This window comes from Cladophialophora immunda (genome assembly GCF_000835495.1).
Source record: "Cladophialophora immunda strain CBS 83496 unplaced genomic scaffold supercont1.1, whole genome shotgun sequence".
Classification (NCBI taxonomy): domain Eukaryota; kingdom Fungi; phylum Ascomycota; class Eurotiomycetes; order Chaetothyriales; family Herpotrichiellaceae; genus Cladophialophora; species Cladophialophora immunda.
Genome location: NW_015622541.1, coordinates 2,049,902 through 2,068,002, shown reverse-complemented (window position 1 = coordinate 2,068,002; position 18,101 = coordinate 2,049,902). Strand labels below are relative to the sequence as shown.

General features: G+C 52.9%; 7 protein-coding genes across 7 annotated transcripts; 2 read left to right on the top strand and 5 right to left on the bottom strand.

Annotated features, from left to right (window-relative positions):
- Positions 1–117: 117 nt before the first annotated feature.
- On the top strand, positions 118–2,175 carry PV07_00613 (uncharacterized protein; the record flags this gene model as incomplete). Its single annotated transcript, XM_016387077.1, has 1 exon — positions 118–2,175. The coding sequence occupies one exon, from the start codon at positions 118–120 to the stop codon at positions 2,173–2,175; it is 2,058 nt and encodes a 685-aa protein (XP_016254005.1).
- A 551-nt stretch (positions 2,176–2,726) lies between these two features.
- Positions 2,727–3,058, bottom strand: PV07_00612 (uncharacterized protein; the record flags this gene model as incomplete). Its single annotated transcript, XM_016387076.1, has 2 exons — positions 2,727–2,982; positions 3,030–3,058. 2 exons carry the CDS (start codon positions 3,056–3,058, stop codon positions 2,727–2,729), a joined length of 285 nt encoding a protein of 94 aa, XP_016254004.1.
- Positions 3,059–3,287: 229 nt separating this feature from the next.
- On the top strand, positions 3,288–6,252 carry PV07_00611 (uncharacterized protein; the record flags this gene model as incomplete). The annotated part of the gene is made up of 5 exons (XM_016387075.1): positions 3,288–3,721; positions 3,802–4,013; positions 4,072–5,336; positions 5,388–5,464; positions 5,517–6,252. 5 exons carry the CDS (start codon positions 3,288–3,290, stop codon positions 6,250–6,252), a joined length of 2,724 nt encoding a protein of 907 aa, XP_016254003.1.
- A 529-nt stretch (positions 6,253–6,781) lies between these two features.
- On the bottom strand, positions 6,782–8,385 carry PV07_00610 (uncharacterized protein; the record flags this gene model as incomplete). The annotated part of the gene is made up of 2 exons (XM_016387074.1): positions 6,782–8,092; positions 8,161–8,385. The coding sequence occupies 2 exons, from the start codon at positions 8,383–8,385 to the stop codon at positions 6,782–6,784; spliced, it is 1,536 nt and encodes a 511-aa protein (XP_016254002.1).
- An 827-nt stretch (positions 8,386–9,212) lies between these two features.
- PV07_00609 (uncharacterized protein) lies at positions 9,213–11,675 on the bottom strand (the record flags this gene model as incomplete). Its single annotated transcript, XM_016387073.1, has 7 exons — positions 9,213–9,302; positions 9,355–9,559; positions 9,617–9,857; positions 9,905–10,214; positions 10,261–11,100; positions 11,156–11,616; positions 11,669–11,675. 7 exons carry the CDS (start codon positions 11,673–11,675, stop codon positions 9,213–9,215), a joined length of 2,154 nt encoding a protein of 717 aa, XP_016254001.1.
- A 392-nt stretch (positions 11,676–12,067) lies between these two features.
- PV07_00608 (uncharacterized protein) lies at positions 12,068–13,417 on the bottom strand. The gene has a single exon (XM_016387072.1). It carries the CDS (start codon positions 13,269–13,271, stop codon positions 12,213–12,215), a length of 1,059 nt encoding a protein of 352 aa, XP_016254000.1. The 5' UTR covers positions 13,272–13,417; the 3' UTR covers positions 12,068–12,212.
- A 259-nt stretch (positions 13,418–13,676) lies between these two features.
- PV07_00607 (uncharacterized protein) lies at positions 13,677–16,970 on the bottom strand. The gene is made up of 2 exons (XM_016387071.1): positions 14,278–16,970; positions 13,677–14,222 (listed from the first exon to the last, which is right to left on the bottom strand). Exons 1-2 carry the CDS (start codon positions 16,069–16,071, stop codon positions 14,139–14,141), a joined length of 1,878 nt encoding a protein of 625 aa, XP_016253999.1. The 5' UTR covers positions 16,072–16,970; the 3' UTR covers positions 13,677–14,138.
- Between the last annotated feature and the right edge of the window lie 1,131 nt (positions 16,971–18,101).

The following is an 18,101-nucleotide window of genomic DNA, read 5'->3' as shown; positions in this document are numbered from 1 at the left end:
CATCAACGAGGTCCTGTAGCAACACCACCCAGGCCAATATACGCTGTCAGTACCCTTGTTCCCATCAGCGCCTCCCTTACAGTCCTGCAGGTAAGGCGATGCACAACTCCAATAGAGATGCCACTCCTCGAACTACCAGACGATATTCTCCCAATCGTCCTGGCCTATCTGGATCCAAAGGACTACCTCGCGTTTTGCTGCGCCTCGAAAGCCGTATACTCGAAATATCGACAAGATCCCTTCTACTGGAGACATGAGACCTCGAATACCTTCCGCCTCCCAATTAGCCCTCTTCTCGCGGCCGATGGTCCACGCTGGTACTGGCTATACAAACGGCTCAAGACCCAAACTCGACTCTACACCTGGGGCCAAGGGCTAAGAGGGAGCTTGGGACCTGGAAGAGCTCTCTCGGTTCCTCGTCGACCGCCGACTCTTCTTCCGCCTAGTCTTCCCCAAAGGGTCCTCCCTCGTGTCCCGACCCGTCCTCACCCAACCATGATCCCTTCACGGCCTCCCCGTCTAGTCTTCCAGCGAACATCCTCCAGCTGGCCGACAGAAGCCCACATCCTCGACGAGGTCGGAGTCATTGCTGACCTCCAATGCGGAGGCTGGTCGAGTACCATCCTATCTTCCGATGGCAAGCTGTACACCACCGGCTCAATAGATTCTATGGACGGCAGGGTGGTGGGCGAATCATCCGACCATTTCCGCCAACTCGAGTATCTCACTCAGAGCACTTCTGCCATCCGACAATTTTCTTCAGGTCGTCGTCATATCCTGGCACTGACTGATGGAGGCAAGATCCTCTCCTGGGACAGAATCAATGCGAAAGGTCTCATGGTGTTTTCGAGAGATGGGACAGATCTCGGCGGAAGGCCGACTAGAGTTGCTGCAGGCTGGGCAGAGAGCTCTGCCTATGTGCCAAATATAGGCATCGTCTATTGGAGTCCACTTCAAAATGACCAATTGGACGAAATGCTGGATGGGAAGGAGGTCAAAGAGAAGGTTGTTCCAGGAACTGCCAAACGAAGAACCGAGGCTGGAGACGTGGAAGTCCTCAAGCATGTCGTTCTCGAAGATTATGTTGTTTGGATTACGAACGAGTCCAAGGTCTACGCATGTGCCCTTCACGTCGACGACTCCGATCAGCTAGGTCCAACTCACCCTCCGTTCGAACTTCCGGGCTTCGACGCCCCCGGTCGTGAATTGAAGGACATTCAAGGTCAGTTTCACAGATTTGGTGTGTTCACGGCGACGGGCGAAGTCCTTGCCGGTGACATGGGCTACATCAGACGCTGTGCGGAAGCCGTGCGAAATCAGCCCGATCTCGTATCATCCAGCGACTGGTCTACCATGACCAGCTTGCTTGCCTCTAGACCCCAGGATGTGCCTGCCATGCAGCACACTGGCGTTATAGCACTGGCATATGGTGACTACCACTACCACGCCCTGCACGCGGACGGCAAAATCACTTCATATGGTACAGATTCTCAAAGCTGCGGATCCCTGGGCCTTTCCGGCCCGGAGCATGGCGGCCGTTTCCGTGGACTGCGTCGAGAAAGACCTGGTCTCCGGAGCGATGCTCAACTACTTCCTATCGCCAATATCCGCGGTCGCCAAATTTGGTTTGAACCTGAACGGAAGGATTGGCTGCAGTGGATGGAAGACCAGCTGATCCAACCACATCTTACTGTCGATGGTCAGCCAGCCCGCCATATCTGGGACACTGATGCGGTCAAACAAGCTGCATTCAGTGAGTGGGTTGAGCAGGAAGGGAAGCATTGGGAAGAAGGACCTACGAGTAACGTAACCACGGAGTCACATGCCAAAACATCAGAGAACCAAACTGCAGGAGACTATGCAAACCTTGGATCCTACTTCCCGATTGCTATTGCGGCTGCAGGCTGGCACAGCGGGGCTTTGGTGCTCGTTGACGAGGATAAAGCCCACGAGGTGCGTAGCAAATGGGTTTTACAGAGGCAAGAGAGCGACGAAGACAAGACGCGCTTAATGCCAGGCGCATTTGAGAGCCTGGAGCTCGACGAGGTGTATGTATGGAAGAGAGATGGGTTTCCCAAAGTGCAGTTACCCAACGGGTTCGAAATGCCAGGCGAAGGCGAGCTGAGGCCTTGGAGAGACGGAAGGCCGACTATGCAGGAACTGGGCCTTGAATGATGGGATCGCATGCAGATCAAAGCTGAACGACGATTACTCAAATTCTATGAAAGCGCCTTCGGCAAGATATGAGCAGATGAATCCAGGAGGATTGCAACGATATTCATGACCAAAGGGACGGCTCAGGCGGTGTGTATTCACAGGAGATTGGACGCGCAAACACGGACTCAAGACCTGTCAAGGCCAAATTTAAAGAATCGAAATATCCCTAACTGAACGACTGCAAATGGAGCAAAGACAAATGGATGCCGCTTTCGCTCCTCTTTGTCCCGCCAAATCTATTCTTCTATTATCCTACAGCAGGGATGGACAGCCACCGAATCCTACCCGATTCCAGAAATGCCACTTTGGCTACAGTTTCCTGTTGACTGCAGCGACCTCTTTCAGATGGTGAACCTTTTCTATCAAGCTCAGTGCCACTTCCGCGTGTATCCTGGAAGGCAGCTGCTGTTCTCTGGCATCATCAGCTCTCCTGTCCGTCCGTCCTGATCTTTGCTTCTTCATCTGCCATCCTGCGGCTTCAGTGCCGACTCCTACCACCTCTTCGGCCACTATTTCTTGTCTTGCCATGCCTGTCTGGCGTCCTCAATCACCTCACGGTCAGAAATGGAATCCATGAAGCTTTCGAGCTCTCTTTCAGCTTCCCTTTCCTTCACTCTCTGGGCAATTGGGCTTAAGATTGGCCGAGCTTTGAGGTCTTTCTGCCCACTTGAAGCAAATAGGGCGAACTTGTTCTTGTCTTGAAGGTATGCATCGAGACGCTGAGAACGTTCTATGTTCGCCGGGCTCAGCGAGGCTGCTATGGACCTGGTAACGGTAAGTGAATTCCTCAGCACTCTCAGGCAGCCACATACTTTTCAAAACTGACTTGTGTATCACCCATTGTTGAATTTCCAGTCTACGATGAGGATCAAGTGTGGTAGTCGATATGGTGCAGTTTTGGATATGAAAGAGCGAACGGTCCCTAATGCAACAGCATTTTTTAAGTGCGACAGGAGGCTCATTGTTATGGACCGTTTCTCCGTGTCCACGACATCCATATGTCCCATTTACTCCTGTGAGCCTTAAACTGCCCTGGCGGTCTTGTGGACAGGATCGACAACCACAACCGTATGGACCATTTGAGCGATGTGGTAAGTCAGCCTATGGACCTTTTCCCCACTAGGACATATGAGGTTAGACTTGGGTCACTCGATGCCCACAAGGCGGCACTACGGATGTGTCTACAACAACTGGACCAACTTCTATTTCTCTCGACTGGGTTATGCAAGTCTTTTGTCGCTGGGTTCCATACCTGGTGTTTCAGTACGCACAGCTACCCATTCATCATTCAATCGTTCCCCCAGCGAGAAAGTGCGTTCGTCGACATGTCGCTGCAAAACGGCAAGGCTAAGACGACTCGACAGCCTCGCGGCCGATCCAGACGCATCTCTGATGACGAATACGGTCAGTATCGTGAAAAGATTCAGCGACTGTATTTAGAGGAGAGAATGTCCCGAGAAGAAATCATCTACATCCTTGCAGATCAAGACGAGTTCCTTTTAAGGTAAGACCTGATCTCGCATACTAAGCACGGCCTCCCTCTGTCTGCATTACAACGAGCATGAATCTAGCTGATATGCAAAGCCCCAAACAACTGAAGCATATACTCCAGAAATGGGGCGTCAGGAAAAACATCAAGTCTTCGAAGAGGGACGATATCCAGAGACAAAGCAGACACCAAAACATGGAGGTTCTTATAGAGCCCGCCAGCTATCACTCCTTCGAGCCCACTACAGGGACAAATGAATCCGCATTGCAACGACCAAAGATCCATGCACCTCCTCCTGGTTTCAATGGTAGGCTCACACGGACCCCAGCTGTTGAACACCGTGTTTTGATGAACGAGCTATTTAGTACCGGTGCTGGATAATCAATGGCAACATGTGTCCTACAACCACAAAGACATTTGTGCCCATGGGATTACTATCGCGCAAACAATCGATAACAGCCAGACCATGCTTGGAGACTATTCTTGTTTGGGTACTGCCAACAAATCACAGGGATTGTCATCTCAAATGTTCGGAACACAAGTACTCGACACCGAGCCCCGGACTTTGACCAATTCAACTACCTCCGATAGTCGCTCCCAAGTATCGTATTCCACGGCTTTCACATCGCATGCAGGTGCGATGGGAGCCCCGATCCCTTCAGATGCCACCAGCATTCAATCTCCGCTGCACTCTGTAAGCTGCTCTGCCTCCCGCCCGGACCTTCCTGCCAATTCGCTGGGGAAGGGAAGGGTCTTAGGCGGGAGGCCGTGCTCTTACAGAGGACCTTCATCCTCACTGTACATTGAGGGCGCCACGTCAAGCTGGCCAATGATTTCACAGCGTTCTCAACGACCTTGGCAACCGGCGAACAGTACTGTTAATAGAAGCTCTGCGTTGAGCCATGGATATTCTGCCGAAGTGAATCCCGTAGGCATTGTCCGACTCATTCTCAACCTAAATTCAGTGTGTACAGAATTTCTGGACCACAGAAACCAGTGGCAACTTCCACGGAGCTATTCCAACTTCCAGTCGTCGCAATTGGCGATGCTGTGTCATATGCTGACCAGCGGATGGTACCAAGTTGCGATGAATCAGCTTCTTCACCATTATCTCCACGCATCTGCTCATTTGATGCGGCAGAACAATGCTGTAACCATGACTCAAGATATCGAGAGCACGTGCTTTGCTCCTTGCAGTATCCTGCAAGCACCGGAATCACGCGCCAATGGGTTGAATGAACTGAACAGAGAGTCCCACAAATGGATAAGATGGTCTGGCATAGCAGCTCGCGAAAGCGAGGAGAGCGACACAATTATCTTCCAGCGTGAAGTTCTCCCTATTTGTCCTCGAAAGGCGGGAGACAACGCTTCAGCCCACAGAATACGGATCACACATCTTCCGCGCACACGCACCCGTGCTTTGGGTATCTCACTAACCCTGCAAAGCTCCTTCGATAGCCGTCATCACTCTGGACTGTGTACAGGCCTCAGAACATTCAATGTTATCTCCGAAGATTCCGACGTAGTGGTGTGTATAAAACAAAACAACCTCGCAGGATTACAGCAACTACTCAGTCTTGGACGAGCCTCGCTTTTTGATGTGTGCCCTGACGGTAGCTCACTGCTTTGGGTGAGTTTCATATATTGCAGAAATTACGAGGCAGGAATTGACTGCATTTAGTATGCCATGGGATGCCAGCACCTCGAGATTTTTCGTCTCCTCTTGGACGTTGGTGCTAGCATTGAGAATGTCTTCCAGTATAAGTGTTTCCGAGCCGATGCTCTGCACATAAGCTAAGCAATCCCGCAGATGCCACGATATCTTCTCAACCCTGGCAGTGTTCCTGGGAATTTACCACCGTATCGGCACCAGGCGAAGAGAAGCTATAGTGAGTATGATAAAGCTTGCTTGCGCCAGGTACAATAATATTTTGCCATCGATAGAACGTGCCATGCTCTGCATTTCCATGTGGGGTGTTATCAAGACGACAGAAGATGCCCGGGTACTCACAGACATCGTGGGGTGCTTGAAAAATGCCTTCGACCTGGAATACCGAATTGACTGTGGACAAACACAACTCCTTTTTACCTCCTTACTGACAAACAGCTTTGCGCTAAGGGTCTTGATTGCAAACGGCGCGAACACCCAGGCCACCGATGAATACGGTCGAGGCGCCCTTCATTCGGCATTGTACCCTCACAGCTTTATTGTTTTGCCCAATAGCTGTGATATATCTGAATTTCCATGCGACACGTTCCATCAATGCACCTGTCCCTCGCTGCCACAAGCCCACGACAGACATTACGCATTATATATCAGTGAAAATTTTCAGATGGATGTCTCTCGACTCGAACCGACTCTCTTGGTCTTGCTCAACGCACAATGCGACCCCAATATGCGCGACCACTACGGTCTCACGCCGAGCGACTATGCAAGGAGAAATGCCGGGATCTGGGAAATATGGCACACGGCGCTCCAGGAGACTGGCTATGCTTACGACGAGGAGTCTGGCTATTGCTACAAGACGTATCTGGAGTTCATTTGAGCCACCATATTTCTCCTCTGCCTTTTTTGGTGGGTGAGTCCCTGATCCCATCTGGGCTTTCTGGAGCAATTATGTTGGTATCATGAAGTCAGCGTGTGCGATCCAATCTTTCTACCATTGAAGAATGGGGGTGGCGGTGATGCCCCTGTAGGGGGTATGTATATGTGCTGGCCATCCTGTGCGCATCAACCAGCTTGTTTCTGAGATTCTGCTGAGGTCCTCACTATGAGAATGGCTGGGTATAATCAAGATCGGTGAGGAAGAGGGAGACGAAGAGGGAGACAAAGAGAGAGAGGTACAATACTTATTCTAAACACGTACACCGGCACAACCCCATCTAATGCTCGTCCTGTTCCGGGTTGTCGTCGGTAGGAGACTCGATGTGGGGATGATGATCATATCATTTCATTCCTATTTCTATTTCTATCCAAGCCCGAGGGTTACGTGGATGGAATACATGGTACTTGAACAGGAGTATCTAGATGGTCAAGCAAAAACCGCAATCTCAGCCGCCCAAAAGTCTACGTGGTTAGGATGCATGTCTACGCGCAGATCCGTGCCCGTGCCCGTGCCCATCAACGCCGTAGTCGTTGCCTGCTGCGGAGGAGAATGCCTCGCCAGTAACCTCCTCCTCGTCGTCGTCGTCTTCGTTCTGGGCCTCGACACCACGGCCGTGGCCGTCATGAGAGACCTCCTCGTTCTTCTCCTGCTGATCAATGAAGAGAAAGCTGCCGACCACAATCCCCGCCCCGACCCAGTAGACCCAGCCCTCATAATGGCCCTGGAGGACCATCTCGCCGACCAAAGAAAGAGGAATCGTCAGGCTCAGCCCCACCGTGACCAATAGCGGGGAGGTCAACACCATGGCGTACGCCCAGCAGAGGTCCGAGCAGAAGCTCGCGCAGCTGTTGATGAGCAGGATCGTCCAGATCCTCCGGGACGGCGGGAGCGAGAAGGGCTCGAGGCCCGAGAAATGCAAAATGGGAAAGAGCGGGAAGAGGAGGATGAGGTTGCAGGTGCCGACCAGCCCGAAGAAGAGGGGCATGTTGAGGGACCGCGGCAGAGCCTTCACGGTCGTCTTCTTCAGGGTGATGGTGTAGATGCCGTAGATGATGGCGGAAAACAACGCAAAGGCATCGCCCAAGGCGAGCTCGGACGGCGATTTGTCCGGGAACGTGTCCACCCGCTTGGACAATATCGACCTCGCGCCCAACGATTGCTGCGAGTCGGGGGCGCCGCCGTCCGTCTTCGCCGAAAAGTCCACGCTCGAGATCAACAGGATGCCCGCGAAGGACGCCAGAACACCGCACAGCTTCCGCCACGTGAATTTCTCCGTGCCCGTAAACGCGCCGATGAAGAGCGTCCAGAAGCTTGAGGTCGAGGTCAGGATCGTGGTGGACGCCACCGTGGTGTACTTCAGGCACGCCATGGCAAAGTAATTGGCGCTGAACCAGAGAATGCAAAAGGCCAAGGCCAGCCTGGCCGTCGGGATGATTCCCAGATGCTTGCCCCCTTCCTCGACACTGTGACGCCCAGGACGACGGGGGACGCCCGCGTTGGAACCGTTCCGACCTGGTTTCTGAATGAATGTCTCCAAGTCTGAGTCTTGCCCTTCTTCAGGATCTTGTCCGTCGTCAACGGTTGAAGACACTCGACTATACCCCTTCCGCTTGATTGTCCGCAACACGTTCGCTCGGATCGTATCGTACAAATCCCCACGCTCTCGGTGTCGTTTATATGCGGTTCGGACGAGGGTAGGGATCATGGCCAGCATGAAGGTGGACGTATTGAGATAAGTCAAGAAGAAGGGTTTGGCATATGTGTTGTCAGCAAATATGCTCTGGACGTTTTGTCTGAGGTTAGCACTCTTCTCCGTCAAAATCGAGAGGACCACGATCTCGTGCATACACTACCGAGAAAATTGGACATGGTCCATAGGAAGACGACGCAAAGGAGGAGGATCAAGCCCAGGGTATGAGAGGCCAGACCAGCGAGCCGTCCGCGGGCACCGCGTGCTCGAGGTTGGAGGAGTCTCTGCCTCGAGGAGTTCCTCGACATGCCATGGTCCTCCATCTCAATGTGCTGCTCCTCTTCTTCTTCTGAGGCTTGAGATGGAGGGAGACGAACAGGCATGCTGTAGGCCCCTCATACGCCCGACATTGCTTATGAGAAGGAAATTTCACTTAGGTAAGGGCGCCCGCACGCGGCCCTGATGTCCCGGCTCGTGGGGGGCGTGAACGAGAGTGCCGTGGTAATGATAGGATGGTTGGATTTTTTTGTTTTCTTTCCCAAACTTCTGAACGATAAGTGGCTGAGGGCTGAAAGTCAAAGGGTAGATAGGGAAGAGGCAAAGCTGGTCGGAGTATGTCATTGCGCAGGAAGCGCGGAAGGGAATGCCTCGTACGTAGGCGGCCATTTCCGTTTCAGCGCAGCAGGGCTTGAAACGCAGTTTGAGCCATGTCGTGTGATACAAAGGACTTCCAAGTGTGTGCGCCACCCATGGATCTGGTTCCAAAAGTAAAAGCAGCCCATTCGCTCACGACGGACGAGAGGCAGCACCTCAACGAACTCTGCCGGCGCATCTACACCCATGGTGCTACAGTCTATTTCTTCCCCCAGCTCACGGAATGCTCAACCTTTCTCGTCTCCGCCGTCGCCTGCTAATGAAGCTGTGTTCTTTGCCACGAGCCGCGTCGAGAGACAAGACTCTGAAACACCACCATTCCTTTCACCGGACCTCTCGTGAGAGGAGACCCGGATTCGCGCAGACTTGGAACGGGACTCGAAGCCCAGAGGCTGCTCCCAGCTGATAGGGCCAGGGCACGGTCCCGCCCGGGGTTGTCGTCACGGCGCGCTGAGTTCTCGCTCGAGGAGATGGCATGTCCTTCGTGCCAGAGCTTGTGATACGATGCTTCACGGAGTAGATCTCACGTTTCTGCTCCATTACCTGACAGAACCGCTCATCGTCGGGGAGTCAGCCATTCATTCGCCTCAGAGAAGAGCTTAGCCTCCTTGACCTCGGTGCCTGGCACTTGACTTGCAGCATAAATCTACCAACGGTTAGCTTTAGTGATTCTAGCCAGCAACCTCAGCTGGACTTACAGCATCCCATATCTTCCAGGCTTGATCGAGACTCTTAGTCAAGTAACCGCTGCCTCGAAGCTGTGCGAACCAGTTGTACTTCCCTTCCTGCTGCTTGATACTGGTTTTAAGTGCGTCGCTTGGCTCAGCTTCTTCGCTGACGGCGTCCAGATACGTCTTGACGGCGATTCCAAGTCCTGAGCCATTGTCGCTGGAGAAAGGCAGCCTGTACAAGGGGATCAGTCGGCTACATCATGGGGACCGGGCTGTCGACTACACGCACCTTTGGGCGAGAGCAATCCAATCTTCTCGGTCCCGATCGACGTCACCGTTCAGGAACATGCTCGTCATGATTGTTTCCAAGAGATCTCTGAGGGTTGTGCGGACTGCTGAGATCTTCCATGCATATGTTAACAGTTGCCGATCGAGGGGTCCAACAAATCCCATAGGCTTGTGCCGGATTCTACCCAAGCACGCAACTTTGGAAATGAGGTTGGTGTTGACCTTTCGGTCGTGATCCTTGTCTGCAGGAGAATTAGCAACGTCGGGGGGAAGCAATGGTCGAACCTACCAGTCTTTGCTACGGGGTCTCCTGATGCGAAATTCCCAGTGAAGAGTCCCAATCTCAGCATTTCCACGCCAATGATGGTACATTCCTCGTCGGCGATCGTCAACGCTGTCTCCAGAGCCTTTCCCCACGTAGTCACGTTGTGTTGATCGTCAACGTATCCGCGAACTTGCAGATATCGGTAGACCGTATTGACGGCTACCTCGTCAGCAGTGCGAAGAGCTGGGTATTCCAACTTGCCCAACGTGATGGTCTTCTTCGAAAATGCTGCGTCTTTGAGGGACCGTAAACAAGGCAAAAACAAACCAGCATTCTGTTTAATGTCAGAGGATGTACAGCTTAAGGCTCTTGACACCTACCTCGCCTTTGCCAATGACGGATTCAATATTGGCTCCTCGGACTCTCCACTGGATCAGCTTCGGTTTCATAGGCGGAGTATTTCGGATCTCGATTGTCAAGTTACTGGTATCCTGAGAAATCCATGGACTGACTTTGATGACCCGGGACTGATAATAGTAGTTGAGTGACTCTGCCAGGATCTTGAGGGCTTCGGTTCGGAAGGGGTTGAGGAGTTCTATCACCAATCTTCGGTAAGGTTCTGAATCGAAGACTCCTCCGGGAAGCGAAAGCGCGATTTCGCCAGATGTGAGCCAATTCGGGACCTGCGGGCCGAGCATGCCCTTGGAGACGTAGAAGAACAGTTCCTCGGGCAGTCTTTGTCCCACAAATTCGTGGACATCGCCAGGAGCCTCGTCAAAGTTGAGCGGAGCAACAACACCGTTCTTTTCCATTATCACATGGTGTCTAATGGTCATGATTGCCTTCTTGTATCGGTCGGCGTACTTCATGCTCTGGACTTGGGGGTTGTCTCGGTGGTAGTTGCAAAGCTGCATGACACTCTTGCCAGCCCCATTAAGGAGGGTGATGGCGTCTACAATGCCCGTCGATTTCGCCGCCGCCATGCTTTCAAGGATCGGGAAGGTCGGGGTGAAAGAGGTTCCAAGCAGGAGTTGGGCGTCTCGAAGCACGTCTTTGTGGACTTTCAGCACATCCTCGCACACCGCACGGCTAACCATGCTCAAGGTTGAGTCGTTGAGATTGAAATCTGTCACCACTCTATCCACCCCAAAGAGAAAGCACTCGGTGCTGCCCATAACGGCATCAATGTATTGGTCCTCCAATTTCAAAAGATAGGACAACTATTACCCGGTTCAGCTTCCACCAATCCAACGGGTTCCCAGAGGGCGGACTCACCTGCGCGGTGGCACTGTATGGAGCAACCATGTATTGAACATCGTTATCAAACAGCAGTTTCTGGAGGGTTCGGGTCATAATGTCGACGGGGTATTTGGCCTTTCCAAAGTCTGTTACCGTGCGCTTGCTGTCGCCATTCATATAGTGATGCCACGCTTCATCTTGTACCCTTCGGCTATCCGCCAGCTGTGAGTCGGGAAGGCTTTTGTTCACGTAGTCGAGGCCGTTGAAGACGAACACCAAGGTGATGCCATTTTGCCGCAGGGAGGAAATGTCATCTTCCAAGGCTTTCTTGAAGACGAATGGCTGGCCTCCGAGGGCATGCTTGAGGGGCTCTTCGTTGTTCCCGTTGAGGCGCAGGTTCAGGTAGTACGAGGCGTCGACACCGATGACGGCATCTCTCAGCGTCTGCAGCTGGCAGAGTTCGACATGTCTGCTCGCCCACTGGTCGAACTTCTGGACTATTTGCAATGTGAGAAGGGGGAATGGCCAGAGGTCAAGAAGGGGCCGTACCTGACATGCCGGGCCACTTGAAGAGAGGGAAAAGGAAAATCAGTCGAACGCAGACGAGGATCGGCAGGACCAAAACACAAAAGTGGAACGCAAGAAAGGAGTGTACGTGTGAATGAATTAAAGCGAAGAAGGAGACGAAAAAGCAGCCAACAAGGTCGCGCGCGTCTGAAGCAAGTCGATGAAGTAACAACAGGTAGACGTTTGTGCTATTGCGGCCGTGAAACTTGGGAAATGTCGACGTTGTAACTTTTGGGGAAGTAAACTGCGCGCTAACAATCCAACCGCTTCTTCTGTCCCTCCGTAACTCGGTACAAATAAGGCCCTGTTTAACTGGGGAGAGAACCCGACTGGTGCCCGCTGTCGCCATTTCTCCGCCTACTTGCCCCTATGGTAAAGGGAGGTGGATAGCCGTAGCCGCGGAGGCGTGAGGCTGTATCAAAGTTGGCTGTGGCCTGGTCCATGCTTTCAAGTACTTGACTACATCCACCCACCAACAAGCGATAATTGCCCGGCCATGGAAAGAGAAAGAGACGAATTTTCCACCCTAAGCAGTGCTGTCAACCTCCTTGGTCTGTGCGCCTCTGAAACCATACGTCGCGTCCAGCCTAGACAAGAGATGGTCCTTCGCGGTCATGGCTCGCTTGCTCGTAGCTCCTCCTCCATATCCCACCTTCTGGTTTTCGTCCAGCTTGTGCTGCGCTACCATTTTACTCGGCACCGGTGTTAACTCGACGTCGTTCCCTGGATGTGAGAAATACGCTATTGAGTACCGGTCCTCCCCTCCTCTTCGTGCTTCCTTGGGGAAGATGACTCGGTGTACTGTGCTTTTCAAGATTCCATTGGTCCAATAAGACAGCAAATCAGCAATGTTGACGAGGATAGGCGGGAATGTGGTTGAGTGATATCCGTCAGGGATAACCGGAACAGGAGCCCACGTGTCCTCCGGGGTTCGGATCTGGAGGCCAGGCTGTGAGGGTCGCTGAAACAGCAAGGTGATGCTTCCGTAGTCGGAGTGGGCGCCAGCTCTGACATCGACATCTGGTTGATAGTCCACGTCGGCAGGGATGGCAGGATAGTGCAGGAGGCGGACAATGCACCCGCTGGGTTGGGTGTGCCGTGATGAAAAAAAGTTGGGCTCTTCAACTTCGAGTCCCAGCCCGAGAAGATCAAGCACTCGGTCGCAGACCTGCTTGCACGTCCTCTCGAACTCGGCCAGCTCATCAAGATGGCTCTTGAGGAGTTTGGGCATGGGTTGTTGCGGCTTTCCATTCAGGAACTCCCCCATATTGAATGCTTGCTTGAAGTCGCCTTTGCGCTGTGTCCTAGGATCAAGGATCTCGTCGTGCATTCCTGTCCAGCCCCGATTCGTACTGTCGATGCGACAAGGCTCTTTCTCTTCTTCAGGCAGGGCGAAAAACTGCCGCGAGAATTCGAATTCGCGATCCACCATACTCTCCGTGAAGCCTGTGCCATTGGTGTCGACGTAGAGGAAGCCGAATTTGGTCGCGGCGTCCAATACTCGCTTTCCAACCTCAATTGTAAATTCCGAGATGTCGATGACAGGCAGCTGTATGGCACTGTTGACTCCCTCAATCGACCCCATGTTTGCTCGGTCACCTGTGCCTTCACGCAAAGGCTGACTGTAGACGGCAAGGAGAGAGGTTTGATACAAGATCAGAAATGAGGTCCGAGCCTTCGTGCTCGCGGCTAAGGAATAGGAAGGACGACCTGGAGCCTGCTTAGTATTTGAAGATAATGTGCCACACGGGCAGGAGAAGAAATGTCGATGGATCCTCATACAAACCTTGATATTTCTGGATCTGGCTGGCACCGTCAAGCGGCGAGCTCCGACAAACTCTCAACTCGGGTCGTACTTGGGCCTGCTCGGGATTCAATCACTCGGACCATCACAGCAAGACTCAGCGCCAGTACCCTCCAAACTCGATCGGAGTGCTGGCACCCGTGCAGTCTAGGTCGATTTCTGGGGCACTCACGGGGGACCTGTTGGTAGAAACGAGAAACAATTCGATGCGGATGCAGATGCGGATATCTCAGTATTCATCATTTTGTGCACTACTCGGCTCGTCATATTACACATTTGGTGTGTCAGTAACAATCTCCTCCAGACCAGCAGCCTGTGCCCTCGACGACTCGACAAGATCAGCTCAAAGGTTCAGCAATCCAAAAACACCTCTGCGGCTCATCTTCGTCGTCGACCCGTGCCTTTTTCGCGTCAACGCCTCGTCTTCGGCTACATTTCGTTGATGATATATACTCTCAAAGTCTTTGCATACCTCGTTCAACAATATCGATTCGCTGTACATCAATCGTGCTGGGTGTTTTGCCAAAGGCTGAATGCGGAAACGATGCTGAAATCCCATGCCTCGAGAAAGTCGACAAACTCCACGGCGCCAACGCCAACGACGCTCGGTCCAAATACTCCACGGCTATGCAACTTCAAAAAGGCAATTCATGCGTTGGTCCTGCGATTGAGATATGCATTTTCCAGGTGACACCAGTGCCTGTGCATGCTCCACGACTCACGCTGGCATTCCTGGTCAAGGCAGTTAGCATCAACATCACGACTATCCGGGGATCAAATGACGTACTTTGCTGCAGTATTTTGTGCGACGGCAGCGCCTGCATTTGGCAAACTGACGGGTGTACTCCTCCCACTTTCCACATTTGTAGTTGGCACATTGGCGTATTCCTCCTCGGGCGTCATCCTTTCGGCACAAATTGCGCATGACCACGCATGCCCAGTATTGCATATCTTTTGAGTGGTGACGGACGGTAAACTTCTCCACCAGTGGGAAGATATTGTAGTCGTCGGGTTGCAGAAACTCTTCATCTTCGTCTTCAGTGGGTTCTGGGAGAGGGGCACAGCCTCGCATCGGACCATAGATCTTCTCAACCTCTCGATCGATCCTAAGTCGGGGAACTAAATGCGTCGCTTGGAAGTAATGCCGCAGGTAGCAGTATTTGGAAATATAAGCAAGTAATTGCAAGCCCATTAGAACATCCTCATCGCGGGGCATCAAGGCGGTAGTGGCAGTGGCAGTCGCGTTTCTCAAGAAGAAATTCGGATATGCGTTAAGCGGGATTGCAGGAGAAGCAGCAGTGGCAGGCGGAGGAGGGATGGGCGAGACACCCATTGCCTCGAGCCCCCCAGGGCCCAATGGGTTGCCCATACCTGCGGTGATTGGCGTCTGCTGGGCAATATCCACGTTGTTATCGATTTCTCGAGCCTGCTGTGGGGGGATAGTGAGGGTCAACGGTTGTCGGCCATCCATGTCGTGAAGATCGTGAGGACTGGGATCCCGGGTTTGGTCCCTGCTCCGACCTTCAGCTGGGGCCTCGGGATCCATGAGTTCGTCGTCGGGGCCAGCCACGTCATCCATGCCCATGTCGTCGTTGTCGCCAGTAGAATTTTGGTGACGGATGGAGGGCCTTCTCATGCGGCGACCAACAGGGGAGAGTACTCCGCGATGGAGTGGCGCAGAAGGGGTAGTTGGCGAGTCGGGATGAGAGGTCACGCCTGTATTGAGGGGTGGTAGCATAGAAGGTAGTCTATCCACCTCCCGAACCGGCCGCAGTGAAAATCCGTCGGAAGCATCCATTGAGGGCACTGCTGTAGCTGGGGGTTGCAAATTGAGGGATCTGTGGAAAGAATTTCTGCTCTCGTGCCCACGGTTGTGATGGTGCAGATCACGTCGGGGGAACATTGTTCGTTCGGGAGGCGAGGTAAAAACGCTTGGAGGCATAATGCTTCCTCCCTCTGCTGGCCCTGTTTCTGTGGTGCCAAAGCTCTGCGAAAAGGACTGTGGTAAATCCAATGACGGTGGCGGAGCTTGGCGACGATTGGAACGGTGGTCGGTAGCCGCGTGCAGGTGTTCAAAGAAGGAGGTCCTTGTTGCGGGATCTTGTGTCAGTTCTCGAGACAATTTGGAGGCTTTCGAACTTCCTGAATGCTTGGAACCGTTGCGTTTTTCCTGCTCAGCATCGGCCTTTGCCTTTTCCATTTCGATGACCAAGATATAGTCCCACAGGATTGTCGCAATCACCGGGACCATGTCTGCCTCCACCACACGTGTCCGCACATTTTCTGAGCCTCGAACACCAATATTTACGATGCATTGAAAAGCGAGATTCCATTTCCACATGTGCATTTCATCTTTGCTCCGACCCTCCTTCAATATGCAGACAAGGCGCTCAACGCCGCCATCGACGGTAAGGATATCTCGAATACGTGCAGAAGAAGTTGTCAGGTATGCTAAGTGATTGAGGGAGTTAATCAGGGGGAGGGTCGAGGTGCAATCCAGGGCTCGGCGGTCATAGAGGGTGGTGGTAATGTGGACGGAGGCCTTGTTGACATTGGGGATGCTGAAGTTGACTTCTCTCATGTTGTCCTGTGGTGTTCACCATGAAATATCTCAATGTCCGTAGCTTGATATCAGGGTGGGATAAATATCTTTTGTTCTTGGATTTCTGACCGCGCAATGGGCGTGTGAACTGTGGCAACTGCCGTGAGGTTCACCGGTACTTGGGCCGCGACGTCGTCGTCGAGGGGCAATTCCGTCGCCAGACGAGACCTTATTTAGCTATCCACAGAATATCCAAGGACCAGCAGCCATCAAGTGAAGGACACAGATCGACGGAGTTTTGGTGTCTACTGGGGGGCGATGACCGGGCGGAGGGCGTGAAAGATCGAGAGGTACGAGTCGGGGCTGGGTGTCGGCTGCCAACAAATGCAGAGTGTGGGTTGTTGAATAGTCTTGATGATCAACGTCTCAGTAGAAGAGAATCGAAAAGCGAGTATAGGGACAATTAGTAAAGAGTGTGGCGGCTGGATTCGAAGACGCGGAGTTCGCAATTCGGGAGGCGGAGGTCAGGCGAGGCGAGGCAGGGCAGGACTCGAGCGATCCGCCGCTTGGAGGACTTTGCCCAGCTCCCGGTTGGAATAGCTAAAAGCAGCCTGCGGTGAGGAAGAAGCGGGATCCAGGCGACGCAGCAGAGGAACAGGGGAGATGGAAGGGGGTTCGGCGATGATGGTGAGGATGGATGATGGAGGAGGTAGTGGTGGTGGTGGTGAGGTTGGAGTTTGAGTAATGGTGGTAGGGTACGAGGTAGTCCGTGTCGACTTAGCGTGAGGGTTGCAAGGTTGCAAAGGCGCGAGCTGCGAGGCCCAAGGTGCAAGGTGCGAGGTGCGAGAGGGCCACGGCGAGGGTGCAGTTTGGAGTTTGGACCTGGAGTGGCTTGTTCACCTTGTTGGAGAGAGCGTCTCAGATTCACCAGCTTCACCCTCGATTGGCACCGTCGCCTTTTGGTTCACTTCGTTCCTTGACCCTCAGCAACCTTCACCCTAAGATCCCTTCAACCACTCTCCTGGGCCCCGTATACAAACCTAGTTGCTACAAGTACGTGCAATACCGCCTGGGCATCATTTTGGCTAACATTGGTGCTCCAGCCTGCGCTCCTCATCCCTCCTCTTCCTCAGTCTACGAGAACTCGTCCTCCCTCCCCCTGGTGTCCATGCTCAAGCATTAATTAGCGGCGAGGCCCGTCTGCCAAATGACAAGCACCCGTCTGGGTCTCTGTGCAGAAACAAACAGCTCTTTGTCGCTGATTTTGGTCGTCTCCACCAGCGCAATCTTGTGGGCAGCCCTCACCCTGCTGTGTAATTGGAGCCGCGCCTTTACGATCGACTACTACACCACTGGGCCGTTCCCGAAGCCCAACTGCCCTGGCCCATTCTTCAGCAGGGGTCTCCGACCAAGTCAGCACTTTTACTTTTTCCTTTTCATCTGGTAGAATCCATCCATGCACTGGGCGACAGCCACATCGATTTCGACAGCCCCGAAATTGATTGTCCACGGTAGTCAGATATTTCGTTCAACCTGAAAGACACTTGGATAAATAAGAGCCAAAACAATCTGGCTCGCCATGTGCTTGACGTATGCTTCTCGACCTTCTCCCGAAAGACCACCAAGCGGCGAGCAATTAGTCAGACTGAATAAATCTCTGCCGAGCCTGGAATGCTATTGTGGCAATGGTACCCATCGCCAATCAAGACGGAGCCCGGGGGTGGCTATGTCACTGGTATGTTCTGCGTTGGCCAGCCTCCTGACGGATGTCCTTTGCTTTGTCCGTTATTCTCGCGATAAATGTTTTGTCTGCTTTGCTGCTCGTGGTATGAGAGGTCACTTTGTGGCCAGTGCTGTACAAGAGTCAGTGCCAGAGGTCTGCCAAAGGTCTAAGCCCATTGTTGCCCGAGGTCTGGACCTGATCTTCAGGTTCTCGCCCCCTCATCCCTGTGGACTTTGATCCCGCGGACTGGGCATTGGTCAGTCTGTTCTTCACCTCCTATGTTTGGTTCCTTTTACCCCTGCGCATTGAGATATTTTTTTTGATGAGCTCCCTGGAAACTATGCAG